The sequence below is a fragment of the Mustela nivalis genome (genome assembly GCF_964662115.1).
Source record: "Mustela nivalis genome assembly, chromosome: 6".
NCBI classification, from domain to species: Eukaryota; Metazoa; Chordata; class Mammalia; order Carnivora; family Mustelidae; genus Mustela; species Mustela nivalis.
Window position 1 is genome coordinate 112,634,390 of NC_139025.1, and position 22,968 is coordinate 112,657,357.

The 22,968-nt window shown below is 48.8% G+C and overlaps 1 protein-coding gene across 2 annotated transcripts in view; it reads right to left on the reverse strand.

Annotated features, from left to right (window-relative positions):
- Nucleotides 1-22,968, reverse strand: part of THSD4 (thrombospondin type 1 domain containing 4) — a 556,226-nt gene that overhangs the window by 466,303 nt on the left and 66,955 nt on the right. For both annotated transcript variants that reach the window (XM_082733853.1, XM_082733854.1), the window contains exon 4: nt 10,176-10,549. In XM_082733853.1, the coding sequence (XP_082589979.1) occupies nt 10,176-10,549 (374 nt within the window). The remainder of the gene's footprint in view (nt 1-10,175; nt 10,550-22,968) is intronic.

The following is a 22,968-nucleotide window of genomic DNA, read 5'->3' on the forward strand; positions in this document are numbered from 1 at the left end:
CTGACACTTAATGAAATGCCACAAGAAATGAACAAGGGCTCTTTGGAGCCTTGTCTGAGATCAGAGTAACTCAAGCTTAAAATCTGGCTCCAATCTTTCCTAACCTACAGGCAGAAACGTACATACCAGTGGGGCCCGGCTCTGCTACAAAGCTCTCTCACCGAAAAGGGCCAAGGTTTCTGATTTAGAAAACAAAGCGTATTAAAACACCGTTTATCTGGTTAGCATCAACGGGTAACCTCTTGTCAAACAATTCAGGGACTAAGTGGAAATCCTGCTTCGGAAGGTAAAGAAACAAAACTTTCCCTGCAGGAGGAAATAAAGAACACCAAAAACGCAGAGTGTGCATTTCAGACAGCTGTACCTGCCTGCTCTGCTCACTGCCCAGGATCACCGCGGAGGTTTTCCAAGGAGAAAAGCAGACAAGGCCAAAGATTTCCCTTCTCCTTGCCATGTGGTTTCTGCCCCTGCTGTATGTAACAAAACTCCCTAGGTAACAGCTGCAGGTCAGGAAGATGGCACGTGGTTTTATGAAGTTTAATTAACAGCTAGTTTTCTTATCCAGCATCATGAAGGGGTCCTCTTGGCTCCAGGGGCCCTCAGGACAGAAAGTACATATTTCTCCAGCATTATTAATGATGAAATGCAAATTGCCTCCAAGAAAGGAGGTGGGGAAAAGAGGAGTTAAAAAAAAAAAAAATGATTCCTACCTACAGCCGGGGACAGTTCTCCAGGGAGGCAGGAAAGGGTAGGGAGAGCCTGTGATCTAGGCCTGAACCTGTCTGTCCTATTTCCAAAAGACACGGACCTTTCCCGTAAGAACACACTCACGCGCACGCACACGCGCACACACATACACACGAGGACAAATACACATGCGTGCATATGCACACGCATACAAGAAATTACAGAAGGAGACATGAGGCTCTGAAATTCAGACAATCGGGTCAGTGAGAATTAAATAATTTAAAACATGTCTTTTGTTTTTCAAAGTACTTGTACCCCTGTTACCTCATTTGACCCTCTCAACGGGCCCGTGCGGTAGACAGAGGACATATATTTATCCACATTTTATAGATTAGATGAAATGATTCTCGAAGGTCATCCAGTTCGCAGATGATGGAGAGGAGACAGGAAGTGGGATCTAATGACTCCCAGCCCAGAGCCTCCTCCCTCCGAGGTAAGAAATGTGAATGCTTTCCGTAGAAAAAGGCCAAGCCGCAGGGGGAGACCACCAAGAGAAGGTCGGACACGTGGCTGGCACTCTTAAGGAAAAGTCCTGTCAGGAGACAGAAGTCCCAGCAGAGGGATTTGAAGGGCAGTGGTCTTGATGCATCCAGAGAAATGAAAAACCATCACATTCCTGAGTGTGTCTGGAAACGTGGTTCAGAGCTGTGTCTTCCTGCCGCCGCCTTCTCTCTCCATCACTCTGCGTGGCAGCATGGTGTGGGAACATATAAAACAGCAACTGGGCCTCCGGGACGTGCCAAGAGCGAGTGGGAGACCCTAATGGATGGGACAGAACCCCCTCATTTCACAGACATGTGAAGTAAGGCCCAGGCAGGGGACCTGCCCAGAGATGAAAGCATTGGGGAGGATCGGGAACTGGACCCGGGGCTCTGGGTTTGGAAGACAGAGCCCTTTACTCCACACCAGCTGCCTCAGGCGTCTATTACCTTTCATTTTATTAACGACACTGTCCAAAGGAGGACACTTAAGGGAGGGGTGGGGAGAGCATGGATTTTCTTCTTTTTTTCTGGGAAAAAGTACTGCTAAGTTTCCCATGGAAATTATCACACGTGATGTGGGGCAGTGGCCGGGGGTCCTACTAACACAGAAACGATCCCAGGGCATATTAAGGGTATAATTAAGACCCCCCCCCGCAAAGGCAAGTACTTTATGGTATGTGGATCATGCTCCCACCACCCCCAGATGCCCACGTCTGAACCCCAGGAACCTGAGACTGTTATCTTACGTGGCAAAGGGGCTTTGCCGATGTGATTAAGAATCGCAGGATGAGGAGATAATCCTGGATTAGCAGAGCCCTGTGATGTAATCACAAGGGTCCTTATAAGAAGGAGAAGTGGCTAACAGTTCCAGAAGTTGATGAGAGGCAGCGCGATGGGGGGAAAGGTTCATGAGCCCAGAAAGGCAGGCAGACTCTAGAAATGGGAAAGGGACAGAAACAAATCCTCCCCCGAAGCCCCCAGAAGAAACACGGTCCTGCTCACACCTTCGTTTTAGCCTCTGGCTTCCAGACTGTACAAGGATAAATTTGTACAAGGATAAAATTGAGTTCAAGTCTTAGCTCCCCGACCAGTAAACCCTGGCTTCTTGTGACGTATGAAGATGGGGTAGGTGGGTGGCATGGCCATTCTGCAAATTACAAGGGCATGAAGGAGAGATTTAGACTGACTGTACAATGGAGACATCAACAGGCTTTAAAATGGAAAAGAGTTGGTCCTCCGTATTAACAGGAACTATCCTCAAAGACATTCTAATGCAACCCCCTTAAGTCCTGCTGGATAGTCCCTTCCTGGAAAGGAACCTCTGGACTTCCCCAGTCTTGCCTGGACATTCCCTCATGCACAGCCTGTGCTCCAGCCCCATCAGACTGTTTACGACTTCCAGAATGTGACAGGCTCACGCATGCCTTCAGGTCTCCACCCCCACAGTGTGCTTTTTGGGGGAACGCCCTCCTCACTCTTGGGCTCTGCTAAAATCCTTCATAGCTCAGCTCAGTCATCACTTCCTCTCTGAAGCCTTCCCTGGCTCCCCGACCTCTCTTTCCATTTCCGTCCTAACCTTGTAAATGTCTGTTTGCTTGACTTCTCCCTCCACCCCACTGGCCAAAGCAGACTTTCTCGTTCCCCTTATGTCACCAAACCACTGCCACACTTCATCTTTAAACTACTTCCCAGCTCCTTCCCACCTGAAAAACGCAAACCCATCCTTTAAGGAAATCACCCTTCGCCATGGAAATTACCTTGATTCTCCAAGAGTGAGCTGCACCTCTGTGATGCCACAGCCCTCTGCTTCCCCAAAGGTGGAACATGCATCGTACCCCGCCATGGTGGTCATCCCTGGGGTACTTCCTCAGTAAACACGGAGGTCCTTGAAAACCACACCTCCTTCACCTGTCCATCCCTTCTGTGTTAGCACAATGTTTGGTTGACAGCAAATGCACAAAGAATGCTGAACAAATTAAAATGAAAACAAAACACAAAAAGGTAATTGCTAGGGGCGCCTGGGGGGCTCAGTGGGTTAAGCATCTGCCTTTGGCTCAGGTCATGATCTCTGGGTCCTGGGACAGAGCCCCGCATCGGGCTCCCTGCTCAGTGGACAGTGTGTTTCTGCCTTTCCCTCTGGCCCTCCCCTTGCTGGTGCTCTTTCTCTCTCTCTCTCAAATAAATAAATAAAATCTTCAAAAAGAAAAAAAAAATGTACTTGCTATGTCAGCTCTACTAACGAAGCTCTGTGATCCACAGGCAGCCTTTAAAAGCGAATACCGGGGCGCCTGGGTGGCTCAGTGGGTTAAGCTGCTGCCTTCGGCTCAGGTCATGATCTCAGGGTCCTGCGATCGAGTCCCGCATCGGGCTCTCTGCTCAGCGGGGAGCCTTCTTCCCTCTCTCTCTCTGCCTGCCTCTCTGACTACTTGTGATTTCTCTCTGTCAAATAAATAAATAAATAAAATCTTTAAAATAAATAAATAAATAAAAGCGAATACCTTTATAAAGTTAAGGTTTTGCCTGGCCAGCTGCTGACTATCCCTAGTTGGCGTTTCCCCTGGGCTTCCCGTGTAAAAGCCCATAAGCATACATGTTAGTATACACACACACACAAACACACATGCACATATATGTACTATACTCAAAATCTTAGAGCAAATATTGGAGAAAGATCCCATTTTCCCCTATCTCAGAGAGATATCGGTTTATAACACTTAATCAATGAATGTTACCTTTAATTTTAAAAAAGCCTTTCTAGAAGTGCAAATCTGGGAGGAGCATCCCATAGCCCCGATGGGTTTAAACCCTGACTGTCTTGCTTTCCTTATGTGTGACTTCAGTCTAGACATTTTCTCCCTGACCCTGGAGTCTGTCATCCCTAACTGGGAACAATACTAGTGTGCCACCCACGACTGTGATGAGGACCTGACAGAATGCTGCATATAAAATGCCGGCCGATGCGCCTGGCAGGGGGAAGGGTCCTGCCACCTGTCCTGAGTGCTTATGAGGGGCCCAGCACTGTGCGTAAGCACTCTGTACGAATTGCCCAATTCCCAGCAGCCCACCGAAGCAGGTGCGTGACTATCCCCCTGAGGGGCAAAAGCAGGGATGTGGCAGGACACACATCTAGGCAGAGGCAGGGTTGGGCGGACAAACCAGGCCTGTCCACTCCAGACCGAAGTCTTCACTGTCACACAGGCGTTTCCAGTTATGCTAGCTCCCGTTCCCACCTGTCACCTGAAGGTCTGGTTAAGAGCCTAAAAACATATGTTTGTTGAGACTGAAGGACCAATATTTGAAACAGAACAAAAAGCAATAACTGACTACCCGCCACAAACTGCTCCTGAGATGTGGGTCTGTGCCTTCTGGGCGAGGGCAGCCCCCTCCAGCCAGACAACCTCCTGACAGGAAACTAGCTCCACCTCTCCAGAAAGTTCTGGGAAGCCTGCCCTCCACAACCTTTCTGACACCTGAAGGCTGTGACATGCCAAGTGTCACACACTCAATGGAAACAGTGGCCGTGATTTTCGCGGTTATGACTTCCATGGTCCCTGGCTCCTGCAACTGTCTCCAGTGGATGAAAGTTCTCAACTTGACCATGACCACTCATGGAAGGGAGGAGTGTTTCCTATCTTAAAAAAACCTCGGCATTAAAGCCATCAAGCATCCTCTTCCCAAATCCCAGCTAGTTCCCACGGGCAGTGGTGAGGAAAACTGACTAGTGTAGGCCAGCCTCAGGAAGCCCGTGGGGAAGGGACGCCCGGTAGCAGGCTCTCCAGCAACCAGAGCAGGGAGGGTTACCCGACGTCATCCTCAGACAGAAGTGGGGTCTAGTCTCATAACCTGTCTTCGCGGAAGCTGACTTAAACTGGCCAGTAGATGTTTACAACAGGTTTCTGGTGGGTTGTGTACTGGGACTCTAGGCAGCAGGATACTCTATGGATTTCCTCACCACCAGACATGTTGGGAATGAGAAGAAATTTGGTTTAAGTTCTATGAAAGGGAAAATCCTACAGTCAGAGGGGCTCCTTCCAGCTCCCTCCAGTTGCGGGCACCCTTTTCCAGAAATTGGGGAGGAAGGCTCCTCCTGAGGAGGGCCTTGAGCTGCACAGTGAGTGGCTGTCCTGCGGCCCTGACAGCAGAGCTCACCGAGTGCCCTCCTCTCTCCACCCCTCGCCCTTCAGCCTCCACCAGGACGTCACCTTGGGGGTGGAGAGAGGGAGGACTTGGGGAGTACCATTACGGAATCTGTTGGCCAAGACCTGCAGGCTGAACTCCCCTAGTCCAGAGCCCCCACAGGTGTCAGTGCCCTGACTAAATCCCAGGGAGAGGCCACCCTTTGTGGCAGGCTTTTCTGAGCAGGTCACGCCAAGAGAGGGCGCAGGGCAGGGTGCCCCGGCCCTGGGATCCTGGCTGCACCCTGGCTGTGTGGCCCAGAGTCCTGCCCTCCTGGACCAGACCTCAGTTCCTGTCTCCCTGTCTTCCTCTGTGGCCCCGGCTCTCCACCTGATCCTTCCTGAGGAACCAGAATTCTAACTCTAACACATGAACACCCAGCCTTTAAAGCTCTAGAGGGAGGTATAGCTACAACTTTCTGAGCACCTACTGCAGGACAGGAAGTAGGATCCCATCATTTCATTGACTTACTCAACAATCCCAGCTGCTGGGCATAGCTATTACTATCATTTGAAAGATAAAGGTCCTGAGGCTCAGAAAAATTAACCAGCTTTCCTAAGCTCAAATCCTTGGGGAACCTCTAATAAACACTGACATGATTTTTTTTTTTTAAATCTTTTTAAGATTTTATTTATTGGGGCACCTGGGTGGCTCAGGCAGTTAAGTGTCTGCCCTGGGCTGAGGTCATGATCCTGAGGTCCTGCCACTGAGCCCCGCATCGGGCTGCCCACTCAGTGGGGAGTCTGCTTCTCCCTCACCCTCTGCCCTCTCTCTCTCACTCGTCAACTGTCTCAAATAAATAAATAAAATCTTCTTTAAATTTGTGTTTGCCTGAGAGAGAGAACATGAGCTCGGGGAGGAGCAGAGGGGGAGAGAGAAGGAGGGGGAAAGAATCTCAAGCAAAGGATCTCATGACCCTGAGATCACCACCTGAGCGGAAACCGAGAATCAGGCACTTAACTGACCCAGCCCCCGACGCGCCCCCATACTGACATGATTTCTAAGATTTTAGAGTGTGATTTGCATTGTGTATGTATATGCTTTAGTGAGACAAAGTCTGATATGGAAGGAAGTGGACTCAAGACATTCCTAAATATATTCCAGCTAAGCACATTTTACTTATTCGTCAAGGTTGGGTTCAAATCCTATCTTCTCTGTGTGGTCTGCCTTGATTACTCCATCCCTCAAGGATTTCCCACGTTCTGCATTTTGTGGGTTTGCCACTCACCCACCACTACATGTCAGGCCCCCAAGGACGAGGGCTGCGGTTGCCCATTTTTGAACCCTCTGCTGCAAAGATTTCCCTGGCTACAAGAGCTGAGCCCTGCAAGGAAGAGTTGCAGTTCATTTTAAGCCTTGACTCCCAAATCGCATCCACTTTTCAAGACGTGGCTCGAACCGTCTAACCTGCCAGCAGCTTCTCTGACCATACCGGCTGAAAGCGAGCAGCTTCACTTTCAAAATCGCCTTTTGGGTGAAAAGGATTTGAGTGCTAGACTCCAACAGATCTACTTAGAATTCTGGTTCTCTCTCTCCTGAAGCAGGGCATTCTGAGCAAGTCGCTCCAGTCTTCCCAGCCTCAGTTTCCTCATCTGTAAAATGTGAATATATGCACCTGCCTCACCAGGTTGTATGAACTATAAATGTGACAGTGCACCTGATGCATTGTCTGCCCATAGGCCGTGATCCAAAATGGCAACCAGTGTCATTACTATTCATCATGCTGTCTTGTAGGGAAGGCATTTACACACATGTCTTTTCTAACCTTCTAGATCAGTGGTTCTCCAACTCTGGAGTAGGTCAGAATCGCCTAATACGAAGCTACCTAGGGCAAACCCCAAGCCTACAAAACAGAACCCCCATTAGGCAGGGGAGATGCTAGGGCCTGGGCAGCTCCACTTTGAACAAGCCTTCCCGGCCCACTGCAAATGATTCTGACATGTGCTCCCTGAGCCTGGAAAATTCGGCTACAGAATATTCAATTTCCAAAATTTTCCCCCACAGAACCTTAAGAGATACTTCCAAACACCTGGTTTCCAACCTTGGCTACAACCCCTAAAGATTCAGGACTGCAACCCCCAGAGATCCAGATGTTGTTTGGGGATGTGACTGGGGTATTGAGATTTTTCAAAGGTGGACAGAAGATTCTAAGGGTCGGTCGGCCAAGGCTAAAAATCACTAGTCCATTTACATGTCCTCTGTGACAAACCGAGTCCCAATCTGATGCTGATGTAACAGAAAGGACTCTTATACTAAAAGAATTTTTTTAAAAAGTGCGTTTGCAAACAGTTGGTCTAGCCTGTCAGTAAGAGCTTTCAGCCCCCGACCTGGCTTTTATTCACCTTTGTGTCTATCCCAGGACCTTACAACATAGTAAATTCTTAATAAATATTTGTTGGAAGGTTGGACAGTTCTGTTTTATTTGTTATCTGGCTCCAGTTAAGTTTTCGGTTGCCTAGCATAACAACCTAACGGTTTTCTTAAACATCTAAGCCTTAACAGCCTTTGCCTCAAACCTCAAACCTGAAACAGAAACTGGGGCAGACAGCCATCCAGCGAACACATTGACATTTCTTCTGGGGTCACATATACTATGCAAGCTCCTAATGACTGATAAATATAAGCAAATGTGATCTTCGTCAGCCGGGAAGAGTGTGACAGTTGTTGGTAGCGCGGGTCTCCCGGCCTCATGTTTGGACTGCTCCATCTGAAGCTGTCAAATTACGAGAGTATGATAAAAACTTGTAGGAACTTCATAGTAAACAGTAACTGGCCCCCTGTCAATATGTTAGGAGAAAAAAAATTCCCGCTGCCAAAACAGATGGGCCAGAATGCCTGCAGTACAGGCCTGAGGCCAGCGAGAGCCGGTTCCCTGGGCAGCTCTTCTAGGTTCTCAACCACAGCGGCTGTAAGAGAAGGTCGTGAGCACTCCAGGGATATGGGAGCCAAAGCACCTTCAACTCTTAGCTTTTCCAGGGCTCTAGGGCTCTGGGAGCCCTTTCATCTTGTAGGCCCTTGGATGCCTTGTGTGTAACAGCTACCTAATAGGGTCCTTAGTGCCGCGACTGCCTGGGTTTGAATCCCAGCTCTTTATACACTGGCTGGGTTGCTTTTGGCAAGTTTCTCCTCTTCCTTGGGCCTCCTTTTCTGCACCTCTAAACTGAGGATGATACTGGCATTATTTCATAGGGTTGTCAGTGTCGAGGGACAAGAACAGTGCCTGGTATAGAACAGGCATTTGATAAACTTTAGTTATTATAAACCTGCAATTCTCAAACTGAGAATTTTGAAAACCAAGGCTTTTTCTTTTCTTTTCTCCTTATGTTCCTGTTGGTTTGGTGTCAAAATTCACTGGGCTGCACACCTGGCCTAAAGGGACACAAGACTATTAGGATCTTCTTTTATCCTACTTAATAGGAACTTTCAAATGTTTCACGGCATAAGTAATAATACAATCGATTATGGGACTCTGCCCCATACCACAGAATGGAGGCCATTACCATGTGAAATAAGCGCTGAATTACCTTTAGAGAATCTGAGAAGTTTTGAATTCTAAAATGCATTGGCCATAAGGACCTAAGGTAAGGGAATGGGGAGCTGTCCTCCTGTGGGTTGTGCTCAGACAAAAGGAAGGAGGCATCCTCCCAGTGGATTTCTCTTCCCCTCCCCCTGCCAGGCCCTGCCAGCCCTCGGAACTCACAGCTCTTCCCCTCTTCTAACCACCCAAATTCGGTTTATCCTTCAGAATTCGGCTGAAGCACCTTCCCTGTGAAATGGTCCTCTCTAAACTCCTACTGAGCATATCAAGGGACCAGGGAGGGTGGTTGGGTTGTAACTTCCCTACACCTCCGGATGGATGCACTGACGGCCTACAGCACTGGGCTGAGACAGACCTTCGAGAAGCATCTAGCCGCAGCGGGAAAGAGTGGTCACCGCCAATATCCCTGTTCTCCCTCTAAGTGTTCGTTTGTTGTTGTTACTGTTTTTGTATTAATAAGCTCTCAGAATCTATCGTGGACCTAGGAGCATTCAACAAATGCTTTTGAATGAATGCTGACTCATCTGTATAGATGGGTTGACTGATTCATTGACACAGCTACCTTTCCCATGGACACCGCCTCCTCGGTAGTATTCATGCAGGCCTAGCCATGGGAGGCATTTTGCAGCAGTACAACTGTTTGAACGCTGCTATGTAACACACCCTATGCAGTCTCTACAAAAGTGTTAGGTCCTTAATTGGACATATCCTCAAAGCAGCGTGTTCACTCAGGAAAAACTTTCTAGAAAATGCATAGACTTCTGAAACCAACGGTCTGGGAGCACGTGTGACTCCACAGACGTTCAGTTTGCGGAAAGACTAGAAACTCGAATCAGCCTGGCATGGGAAGGCCCCTCGTTCTGCTTCTGACCTCCCTTCCCTGGGCACCCAGGGCGCACTGGCCCGGCTCCCCACTGCCCGCCTTCTTTCACCGCTCCCCCCAGGGCCTCCCTAAGGTTGATGCCTAAGGGCCTTCTCAGAATTAGCTTCACTTTGAAGACTATTCAGAACCACAGTGGGGTGGGAGTGGCCTCAACGCTTAAAGGGCTGCAAAACACATCAAAAGATGAAAGGAAATACGCTGAGCCAAGAATTCCTCCCAAGCCGGCAGAAGCTGCCGTGCATTCCCCGCGCCCAGGCTGGGACTCAGAGCGCGGGACCTCCGGGAGGGCGCAGGGCGGTGGACAGGGGCAGGGACACGGGCAGGGGAGGTGGCGGGCGGGCGCGTGTACCTTCTTTCCGCCGTGGGGTCGCGGGCCCTCGCCTGCGGGTGCCGGCTGCCCCGCGACCCCGGGCCCTGGCGGCTGGCATCGGGGCCGACAGGGGCGCGCAGCTCCTGGCGCTCGCGGCTCCGGTGCAGCGGCACCGACGTGCGCACGGCCGACACCACGTGGCCCGCGAAGGCGCGCGGGGGAGCTCCGGGCCGCAGGGCCCCCCGCGCGCGGTACGAGCTGGGCAGGCAGGGCCGCGTCTGCTCCATCACGCCGCCGCTGCAGCTGCGCGAGCAGGCGGACCAGGGTCCCCAGGCGCCCCACACGCCCGGGGAGCCGCCGCCGCCGCCGCTGTCCTCGGAGACGCCCTGGGCCGCCGCCATCCGCTGCGGGACCTGCGGAGACAGAGGCCGGTTAGGGGACCCGAACACCCGGTCCTGCTTCACCCCCAGACGCCCCATCTTTTAGGCACTGGGCCGGCTTTAAAATCAGAAGGAAGAAATGAATACAGTCCAGCCTGGGTTATATTCCTCTTTATACCGATGCCCTCGTAAAATAGAACTCTTTTTTTAACAGGGGAAGGGCGGCACAAAGATCAAAGCACCCAAGGCTCACAAACGTCCTAATTCGGTCCTTGCTTCCTCTGCCGTGGCCTTGGAGAGCTCTGTGTGGTGCCCTCAGCTCCTCCTGAGGCTTACCCCTCAGAACTCCCCCTTAACCTCCCACTTAGGTCTTCAGGGTGCAGCCCAGACGGACTGTACTTCCCTTAAGCTGCTGGGGAGGCCCCGGGGCCCAGTCTCCATGCAGGCAGGAGGATGGGACACTGTCATTAAGAGGCCCTGCCTTCGCGTCACCTCCCTGCCACCACTTCTAGCCCTGTGACTGGGAAGTTTCTGAATCTCTCCGAGCCGTACTATGTTCTAAAGGATGGTCCCCACCTCACGCGGACACAATAAATGTAAGTCAGGTCACGCATGCGCAGAGCAGGGAGCCTGGCACGAAACATTTGTCCGTAACCACAGTGATGATTTTCCAGCTTCCATGGTCACCAGAAGACCTGAGAAATGTCAGAAAGCTTTAAAGTTCTAACCTAGAGGTGATTCTACACTCTTATTCACTTAACCGATCATTTCACAAGGAACAGCTGTGCCAGACAGGGCGCTCAGTGTGGGGACACGGTGCCCCCGCGACACGCTCTGAGGACCAGCTACATCTCCGCGGGAAGCTGAGCGCTGAGGACCAGGAGGATGTGGACCCCAGGTCCACATTAATGGCCTGGACCCAGCAGAAAAGTGTTGTGCAGCTAGCACAAGATTGGGGAGCCCTGGGGGGACTGGTTTCCCTGGGCTTGAAGGGGTGGAGAGGGGAGAGGGATTAAGAAGGCCTCAGAGGAGGACTCAGGTAACAGCTGTGACAGTCAGGTGTGTACTCAGTACCAGGTAATGCATGTCATCTCCAGGCTTCACTGTGGCCCTGCTGTCTACCATTCTCACCTCTCAAAGGAGAGGTTTGCCACCCAAAACTCAGAGACATGTGACCCACCCGTCATGTTGGCGTAGCCAGGTTTGGAGTCAAGTGTACCCAACTCCCATTCCCACAGCTCCAGCACGCCCAGCTCTCCCCCAGCAGAGAGCTGCCCTTGAGTTTCTGGATCCTTCCCCTGGAATGTCCTTCTTACCTGTGTGGCACTGACCAACACTATGACTTTCCTTGGAAACGTGAGTTTTTGAGTGAGCCTCACCCTTCCATCTGAAGTACAAAAAGCCATGATTAACTTGGCTTTTTTTTTTTTTTAAGATTTTTTTTTTAAGATTTTATTTATTTGGGGCGCCTGGGTGGCTCAGTGGGTTAGGCCGCTGCCTTCGGCTCAGGTCATGATCTCAGGGTCCTGGGATCGAGTCCCGCATCGGGTTCTCTGCTCAGCGGGGAGCCTGCTTCCTCCTCTCTCTGACTGCCTCTCTGCCTACTTGTGATCTCTCTCTGTCAAATAAATAAATAAAATCTTTAAAAAAAAAAAAAAGATTTTATTTATTTATTTGTCTGAGAGAGAGCGTGCACAAGCGGGCAGAATGGCAGGCAGAGGCTGAGAGAGGCAGGCTCCCTGCCAAGCAAGAAGCCCGATGTGGGACTCAATCCCAGGACCCTGGGATCACGACCTGAGCCCAAGGCAGCGGCTTAACCCACTGAGCCACCCAGGCATCCCTAAGATCTTTGTTTTTGACAGATTTTTTGGCCCAAAGCTCAATGCTCAAAGGCTTTTCATGGTCGAATCCTCTGTCCCCACAGCACCACTGAGCTGTAAGAAGGTCCAGGGATGGTCCTCTCCTTTGTGTGGAACAAACCCAAGAAGGCAGAGCTCCTTCACAGCACATGGAAATGAGAAAAGAAAACACATAGAGGAGAAGGCTCTGTGACCACCAAGGCCGACTGGAGAGGTAATAGCCATGAGCAGCAACATAGGGAGCCAACACAAACTGGAAGAAGCCCGAGGATGTCCCCCTAGTAACTGGAAGGAGTATGGCCCTAACAACACCTTGATATTGAACTCCTAGCCTCCAGAACGGTGAGGAAGAAATTTCTGTTTTTTTAAGCCATTGAGTTTGTGGTAACTTGTTACAACAGCCCAAGGACACTAATGCAGTGTTTAGTACAAGGATGAGAAGTGGACAGGCATTTGCTGAGGCCCTTTTCCGAGTCTGGCATTGTGCAAAGGCCTCCCGGAGGGACCAGGTCTCTGGCATAGACACCATTAGCTCCAGGGTACACTTTACAGGGTGCTCGGCCACCCTGAGAGGTTGGTGTCATTTTGTCCCTTCTGCAGGAAAGAACTGGGGCCTCCAGAGGCTGCATGACTTGCCCCGGCGCGGGCTGGTAAGGGGCACAGGCAGGGCTGACACTGAAGCCTGCCTGTTCCTATTTCCAGGTTCCTTTTTTTTCCCCCCTGAAGCATGTTGCCTCTTTGCCCGCTTTGGGTGGAAAATCGAAGGGTAATATGAGTCGAAACACATCCCCTTTGATAGTTCTAGAAGGATAACTGGGATAAACAAACAAAGCCAGCAGTATGGGTCTGGCACATCCGCGGACTCCGGGTACCCAGGACCTCCTGATTCCTCGTGAACACAAAGAAGGAAGACAGTGTCGCTAACGTTTGCATGAGGCATGTAGTTCCACTGGACCTCCACTTCCTAGAACTAATCCCACCCTTAATTTAGCTTCCCGTTGCCAAATTGGGCAGGGTCCCTGGGGGAAGAAAACATGAAACCACATTCCATCCTATTCTATTCATAAGAATTCTCTAATTTATAGCTGAATTATGGTGAGTGACTTGAAATTCCATCTCAGTCCCCATGGTAGGAATCCAACCACATACTCCAAAATTGTATTTTCATAGTACGCAGCCAGAAACAAAGAAAAAAGAGACAGGGGAGGGGGCAGTGGGAGGAAGGAAGGGAGACAAAGAGACAAACAAAGAGACAGAAATGAAGAAAAAACAAAGAAAAAATAAAGGGGGGTGCTCTGGAGGTGGGTCTCCTAGCTGCATCCGAGCCCCACCTCAGCCGGCTCCTCCCCGGCCCTGCTGATGACCACCACCCCCCTTGTTTTCCGACAGTCAAGGAGTTTTCTGGGAAGCATAGCGGGAAAACTTTCAAGTGTCCTAAGATACAATATACATAAATCATGACTAATTAACGAGATCTATCAGTGACAAGAATCAAAACCAAGGAACAAACCATAAGAGACTCTTAATCTCACAAACAAACTTAGGGTTGCTGGGAGGTGGGGAGGCAGGGAAAGGGTGGCTGGGTTATGGACATTGGGGAGGGTATGTGCTGTGGTGATCGCCGTGAAATGTGTAAGCCTAACGATTCACAGACCTGTACCCCTGGGGCAAATAATACATTATAGGTTAATAAAAATAATTTTAAAATCAAAACAAAACAAACCAAGGTCTAAATCACAATTGGACAAAGCTAAATCAAGAATAGAATCTTAAAGCCTTATAACCTGCCAGCACATTGCTTCTTCCCCAGTATACACATGTCATGTTAAGACTGAAACAGAAAGGGATGCCTGGGTGGCTCTTCCTTCAGCTTGGGTCGTGACCCCGGAGTCCTGGGATTGGGCCCCCTTTTGGGCTCCCTGCTCAACGGGGAGCCTGCTTCTCCCTCTCCCTCTGCCTGCCACTCCCTCTGCTTGTGCTCTCTTTTTGTTCCAAAAAAATAAATATATATAATATATAATATTATATATATAATATATAATAAATAAATAAAATAATAAATAAATAAATAAATCTCTCTTTTTGTTTTTAAACTGAAACAGAAAACCTGAGGCATTTCTAAAATGCACCCTAAATGGCTGTTTTTCCTCACTTACCAATTATTTCCAACCAATCAGTCAGAAAAACACAAACAATCAGATGGAAGTAGGGACAAAGGTCATGAACAGGTTGTTTATGATTGTCAGGGACTGAATGTTTGAGTCCCTCTCAAAATTCAAATGGTGACGCTTTGCCCCCCACGGTGATGGTATTTGGATGGGAGGGCCTCGCGGGTTCCTTGGCTTTAGATGATGTCATGTGTGTAGGACCCCACGATAGAATTCATGTCCTTAGGGGAAGAGGAAGAAAGACTGGGAATCCCCCTCTCTCTCCACCACACGAAGACATATGGAGAAGCCAGTGTCTGCGAGCCAGAAAGAGAATTTGTGGGCAAGCAAATCTTGACCCTGGATTTCTCAGCCTCTGGGACTGTGACAAACAAATGCCTGGTGTTTAAGCCCCCTGGTCAGTGGTATTTTGTCATAGCAGCCCGGGCTGACCAATACAAAAAGGAAATAACTACAACACGTGAAAACTGTTGAACATCACCTATAGTCAAACAATGCAGAATAAAACAACGGAATTCCATGCCATGCCCATTAGATTGGTGAAGAATATAAAGTTTGACAATACTGATACGGCAACAACATTCACTGCTGGTGGGAGTCTAAATTAGGGCAACTTCTTTGGAGGGCACTTTGCAATACCTGTCACAATTTTAAATGCACGTACCCAGCGGCTCTGCTGCTTTTTAAAAAAGATTTTAATTATTTATTTGACAGAGATCACAAGTAGGCAGAGAGGCAGGCAGAGAGAGAGAGGGAAGCAGGCTCCCCGCTAAGCAGAGAGCCAGATGCGGGGCTCGATCTCAGGACCCTGAGATCATGACCTGAGCCGAAGGCAGAGGCTTCAATCCACTGAGCCACCCAGGCGCCCCTCAGCGGCTCTGCTTCTAATAGCTCACACTATGGATATATTCAAAATCAGTGTGTAAAGTTGGACATAGAATGACATTTGTTGCATCATTTGTTGTAAAGAGTGAAACCTCCAAAATCTGGAAACCACCTAAAGATCCGTGTAAGTGAAATCTGGTTAAATGAAATCTGATCTATCCAATGAAATATAATTTATCTGTTAGAATGAGGTAGATTTATATGTGTAACATATATTAATTATGTGGACATACTAATTAACATATTAATTAGTGGGAAAAAATACAAGAAGTAGAAAAGTATGTAAAGAATAAACCTGTTTATAGATCCTTCTCTCTCTCTCTCTTTTTTAAAGATTTTATTTATTTGACAGAAAAAGAGACAGCCAGAGAGGGAACACAAACAGGGGGAGTGAGAGAGGGAGAAGCAGGCTTCCTGCCGAGCAAGGAGCCCAGTGCAGGGCTTGATCCCAGGACCCCAGGATCGTGACCAGAGCCAAAGGCAGACCCTTAACAACTGAGCCATGCAAGTGCCCCTAGATCTCTCTTTAAGCATTAGGTTGAAGTGAAAACTATTGCTGACATTTTATTTTCCAGACAGAAAGCTGTATTTTGCTGTATGGAGAGGCGTGGGTGGTGCAGTCCATACTGGATGGCCTCAGCCTTGTATGAAAGAGAGCAGATCTGCCAATGAAAGGGGACAGATAGACTAGAGGCTCAGAGCAAGAAGACCAAGATATCCTTTATCTGCCTGAACCGCTTTAACACAAGCTCCAATCTGATACTCGTAAGATTCATTTTAAGAATTTTTATTTCCATTTTGCAGATGTGGTCACTGAGGTACAGAGTGCCCTAGTGGATGAAACACGGTTTTGAAAATACATATAAGAGACAAAATCATGCAAATCTGACAGTGCTGTTTGGTAGATGAAATGCGGTTAAGTAAAGCATCTAGCACACTCCCAGTCACCTCGTAGGGGCATGGCAGACCTCCATTCGTCCCTTCTCTGGAAGAATTTACATCCCCAGTCGAAGTTTTATAATGCATAAGAAACAGATCCAACACTCGAACCTAACCAGGGCTTGTTCCCTTCCACTAGAGGTTCTGAAGGATGAGGCAGGGCATAGGAGTGAAACAACAGAATTAAAAAAGAAGCACGCTATGCCCCTTCCCCAGAGATTACAACATGTACTGCCTGGAATGAGGCAGGGACCAAGGAAGAGAGGTACCTTTTGGATAAAATCCTCCAGACCTTTCACTATCCCCTTCATCATTTAAAAGTGACTATTTGCGCCTGGGTGGCTCAGTGGATCAAGCCTCTGCCTTTGGCTCAGGTCATGATCCCAGGGTCCTAGGATGGAGACCCGCATCGGGCTCTCTGCTTCCTCCTCTGTCTCTGCCTGCCTCTGCCTACTTGTGATCTCTGTCAAATAAATAAAAATCTTAAAAAAAAAAAAAAAGTGACTATTTGACATTATGGTGCTCGTCTAACTTGTCACTACTGGGCACGAGCCAGGGAGCAGGAAAAAGGGAAGGCATTCAGAGAAGTGAGAGAGCCGGGATGGTTACATTCCTATTTAACTCAGCTCAGGTCAGCCCTGAGAAGAGGTGGCAGGAGAACCAGAGGGAGAACTGAAATTCCCCGAAGACTTTGGGTTTGGAGCTGGATGTTGTACTAACAATACTTTGGGATCAGTTGTACGGAAGTTAATGTTAGGCAGGGGTTTTTGTGTAAATGTATATCAACAGTAAGACGTGTGTGGAGGGCAGCCTGGCAGTCATTCCCCTTTCTCTGGGTCCTTTAGGAAATCTCCCCCCACGCTGGATGAAGTGTGGCGGGAATGCATTCAGGGGCCCTGCCAGCGGAAGCCAAGGTAAACAATGTGAGCCAATCGAGTGTACTCGGTCCTTGAAATTTGAATATCTAGTAAAGGGGCCAAGAGACCACAAATGCCTTGGAGTCCTTCATCCTGACCCCACTGCTTATGCTCTGAGACCATTTCTTTTGCTCTCTGGCATGTCTCAGTGCCCACTTGCTTCCCAGGCTGGTTCCAGTAAATTCTGTCATTTGCAGTGAAGAAGCCTTCATGACAGCCAAACGGTTACAAACATTATAATGGCAAGTGTGGTAACCCAGGTAATACTAAATAAGCTGGGTGTGCCTTTGGGGCAGGATTTGGAGGAGAGACAGCAGTGCTTGGGATGACCAGAGTGGTCCAGACTTGGCAGAAGCCTTGGGCTGACGGGAGTCCAGGGCCCTGGGATTCATGGAGACAATAGTTGTTCGCAGTCCCCCTAAGCAGAGAACCAAGGTCTCCCTACAACAGGATAGGCTGATGGAATCAGAGGTTCACAGGGATAGCGTGTGAGCTCCGGGAAGAGCAGAAGAAGCACTGATCCGAGCAGTTGGGGCCATTTTCCTTCATCACGACATTCTTAAGAGGGATGAGCACATATGACCATAAGAGAAAGATGGTTGAACACACCAGGGTTTGACAGACTCCATGAAATACCCAAACCATGAGCAATCCTGAGCAATATGGAAATAGTCTTGTAATATAACTTTAAGTGAAAAATGCCGGATATAAACTTGTAACTAGACCATGATTATAATAATGTAAAGATCCGGTGGGCATATACTCAACAAAGCCTGGAAGGGCATGTGGGAAAATGAAAACATACAGTGTGTCACTAAAGCCGGACCCAGGGTAGGTTTTCTTGTAATTTTAAAAAAAAAAAAGGTCCAACAATGGTTACACTACTGTTTGCTCAATAAATAATAATTAGATGAAATGAAGAAAGGTTCAGAACAGATTTGGGGTGAGGGGGAAGCACAGAGGAGTAAACCAAGAGTTGGTGGTAGTCCTTGTCAGAGAAAGCCCTGGGAATTTCTCATCGCCACAAGGAGATCTGTAACTAGGAATGGCTCTAAATGGTTTCACCGTATTTGCTTTCGGTACTAATGTGAAATCATGTAAGATTTCACTGGTTTCTAATTTTCTTCCTACGACATTAAACCTACCATCTGTTCTTCATAGAAAACGAGTCACATGCAAAGTCTGAAATTCTAAAGTCTCATTCTAGAAGAGACTGGAAAAAGTAGGTTTGGTTTTAGCCACATAACCAAGTCAACACCCTAAAGCAAACATTACAAAAATATGCCTTGGAGCTCAAGCCCAGTGAGCAAAGCTTTGGGGGAGCTGAGAGCACACGGGAGCGGGAAGGTATAGTGGCAGCTCGGCCGGGGCATCTGTTACCGGGGATCCTGGGCAGAAGCACAGGGAGGGCGATGCGCTCGGATAAAGCTCCAAACTCAAACCAGACCTAAATAAAGTACCACCCTAGCAGTGTTCGCGGAGACGCAAATTCAACCTTCCACCTCCATCGCCCAGCTTGCCTCTGACAATACTGGAAAGGTCCCCTAGTCTTATGTCTGAGCATAACGTCAATGGCAGAAGCTGCAAAGACCAATGTAAGAACCTCCCATGTATGGGGGACTGGAGCAAAACATGCTCAGCCTTGATCATTCTATCTGAATTCCCCGCACGGTAATTTTTATCAGAGTTCTACAAATGCATTTCAGGAACAGTTAAAAAGAGGTGTGGGCACCAAGCCATCACAAAGCAGGAGTAAGTGGAGGCCAAAAGAGAGGCAGAGATAAGTGGAAAGAGAAATACTAAGCCTTGGCTAAAGCAAGAGCCATATAGAGGAAAAACCATCGTCATGCAAGTCACCCAAAAACTAAGCACATGTGAGTTGGGCTTCCCGGTGAATTCTAGCTCTGTCTGCTGAGCCCTAAGGCTCTCTCTCAATACCATGTCTTTATAGCTGGTGAATCCTTGCAGTAAATTATCTCAGACACATCAAACCCTTCCACATTCACCTACTTATGTGATACTGAGTATAGATGTTCTGGCCGGAACACTGGAGAACGCAGACATACCCCTGTCCTTCTACTCCTGGTCTGCGTTCTTGCCCCACAACATGTGACCCCCCAGAGGACTATGGCACAACCAACCTCACATCCACTGAGACACGCAGAGTCCTGGCTCCTAGGCCACATCTGCTGAGTAAGAATCTCTGGGGGAGGGGGAAGGCAGGAATATGCATTTTAAACAAGCTTCCCCGGTGATCTGAATGCATCCTCTGGTTGGACAATCACCAGCCACTGGACACGTCTAGGCGAGACTCAAACAGGAAAGCAACTTACCCCTTAGGCCTCAGACCTCCACCATAAACCACCACGTCCTTAACCCCCAAATGCTCTGGCCACGTTATTTTCTTCCCCTCGAATTCCCTGCCTTTCGGCCCACCCCCTTCGACTTCAGCCATTCAAGCGGAGGCCAGCTTGGAGCTGATCGTATGAAACAGGAAAACATTCACAGATGACACCTGCCTGATGTGGGACTCACACGTGTGTGAAACAGACTCCATCTGAAATGTACTTGTAATAATAACAGAAGGAGAGCCACAGCCACAAGTACAGAAAGATGAAAGCAGAGCAAGGGAAGGCTTGTGGGAAACCCTGGACAGGCCTCTTTGTTCTAGTCCCAAGTCTGCTCTTAGCTCACTCCATGATCTGGGGCAAGTCAATCTGCGGGTCTGGGCCTCAGTTTCCATATCAGTAAAATGAGCTGGTTGGGCTTGATGCGGGCCGGGGTCCCTTCCAGTGCTAACAGGCTCTGATTTTTCCTGGAAGAGCTCCGACATTCCTTGCCGCGTACTGATTCACTTCGAGGACCACAACACAGGGAGGCGATCCCACAGGTTGTGCCCCAGCTTGGCAGGGCCCAGCCAAAATGATGGAATGAGGTAAATATTTGGATGTGATCTGCATAATCGGAAACAATTCGACCTGACTCTTTCATCACCAGCCACATGGCAACTGTGCTCATGTTAGAAGCAGAAGAGAACACAGAGCCGTGTGCCCGAGTACCCAGTCTGCCCCGTGTTGCTGCGCAGTTACTCGGGAAGCAGAAGCAGATGTCTGTGTGCAGCGCCTGTGTGTGTTCTTTTGTTTGGTGGCTGCTCCGTTTGGCCTTATGCTGTCGTCAGCGATTGTCTATCTGCAACCCAAGCCAACGGGGAGAGTCAAAATCACGAGTAATAGACACAATAAAGAGTACCGGCTTCTGGACCCGGAGGGGCATCAGCAACTTTCCAGCAGAGAATTCTGCCTAGTGAGTTGGCTATCTGCATCTGGGTTAATATTCGGCAGGCTCCTGGAAGACAGGCGACTCAAAAGCACTTTTCCAGAAGACATCACCAACCAGCGCAGAGCAGAGCATTCAGCAGGCATTCTATAAATACTTTGCTGAATGAGTGACAGTGCAAATGGCCTGAGGTTGGATGCTACCCCGATTCCCTGCCTCCAGCTTTCCCCTGCTCACTCAGGCCTCCCCATGCCACCAAAGTTATTTTTCTCTAGCCCTACTCTGTTACCCTTTTTGCTCACCAATGTCTCTGGAATTCTCACTCTCCAAAAGTTGAGATCCAAACTTCTCTTTGCTGTGGTATCCCAAGGCTTTCATCATCTGTGCTCACCCTTCCTTTCTGGCTTGAACTCTACCACTGCTCTCCCCGGACCCCTAACGTTTGCACCATGCCCGAAGCAGGTTGTGCTCTTTCTTCCCTCCCGCCTTCCCCCTGCTGTGCTCTCAGCTCAAGTACTTCCTCCCTTCTCCCCTGCCTGTGAGCTCCCACTCAGCTCCAGCCAGGTCCAAGGTCCGAACCCAGCATCCAGGTCCCCTGTCTCTCTCACCTGCTCGGGGGCCATCACGCCCATTTCTCCAAAGCACTTACCACCTGGCACTATAATTATCTGTGTGCACACATCTCCCCCAACAACCTTTGAGCTCCCCAAGGCAGGGATTTTGTCTTCTTTATCTCTGTGTTCCATCTGCTCAAACAGCACCTCATACAGAGTCTTTCACCTGGCAGGCCCTCGGGAAATATTTGATGGGTGGGTGAATGAGTGCAGGGATGAAGGAATGACGCCTGGACCAACTGCTTGGTTTCCTGCCCATTTGCTTTGTTAAATGTCAAACACTCACTTCCCCTCTCTCGACAGCAGCACAGAGCATGGCTGTTCTGTCACTCGGCTGGTCTCTGATGCCTAAATGTTCCTTCCACGTGCCTTAATGACAAGAGGCTGACAATCCAAATGACAGTTCTCCTGTCCCTTCAAAGTCATGCCCTCAGTATTTGATCCCCTGACCCCCTCCTGCTGGTTGAAACTTGTTCTCTCCTTAACTCCAGGGTGCCATACGGTCCTGCTTTTCCTCCTCAACTTCTAGCTGTCTTCTCGTCTGTCTATACAGCTCTTCTTCTCTCTGCTGGCTTTTCCTCTTCTATCTGCTCGTCAAGTGTTAAGGGGTTCCATCATTGGTCTTCTGATCTTATCCAGACCTTCTTACAGAGAAATACTGTAGCATCAGCGATAATCTTCATGTTGATGTCTCCCTTATTAGGAGACTCCCAAGCCCTAGATCTACATTCCCAGGAGCCAGCTGGACACATCTATCCAGAAGATGCATGGACTCTCCATGCTCAATGTTATGTAACCAGGACCCGATTGCCTGTTCCACCTTCTGGTTCATACAGGTGTGGTCCCATCCCGTACTCCCTTCCTCCAACTGGGCACCTAATTCTGAGACTTTGACCACAGAGCTCTCCCTGCATTCTGTCCCTTTGTCTCTGTCCTCACGGCCCACAGATGGGTCAAGGCCTCACTGCTATTTGCTCATAGCCAGTCTCTGTCCATCCAGCAGCCCCCATCACGCTATTTATTTCCAGAATTACATTGTTAAAAAAAAAAAAATCACATCATCCAGGTCCCATGTTCACTGACCTCCCTGAGCTCCCTTCTCCTTCTAGGACTCAATCCAGTTGACCAAACTGGCTGACACTGCCCTTCCCTTTTTGGTCCTTGCAGGTTCCCTGGCCTGTGCTTCCCAATTCTTAACTTCTTACTCAATGACGCCAAGCCTTTACACAACTCTGAGCCTTGTGCGACCTACATCACTGGCCTTGAAAGCTCCGTCTCACCCCAACCTTACCTCACCTGATAAATTCCTACTCATTCTTCAAGACCTACCAAATGGCACACCCTCTTCACAGACTGCCCCGAACTCCCCAGGCAAGGACTGTGCTCCATCTTTAGGCACCCACAGCATTTGGGGCACACCTTACTACAGTCCATTCTAATTACTGCTTTTATGTGTCCTGTACCCCATGTTGTGAAACAAAACCAGGTCTATCTTTTTTATGTAGATTTACAAGTAGAGTAAGTATAAAACTAAAAACCAAAAAAATTCCAATTCACAATATTAATTTAATGTGATGGTTAGTGAAATTAAGTAGACATTGTCAGGAGTGACTATAGGGTATAATTAATTAAGTCTCTGACATTGCATCTGTCTTCCAGATCCTTTTGAATTTGAGCACAGTGGATCATAATCGGACGTTTTTTTCTTTTGAAAAATAAACTTGTTTTAAGCCACCAATCCATGATGTCGAAGGGCCAGTCTATAAGACTGAAACATTTTAAATCCTGCTTAAT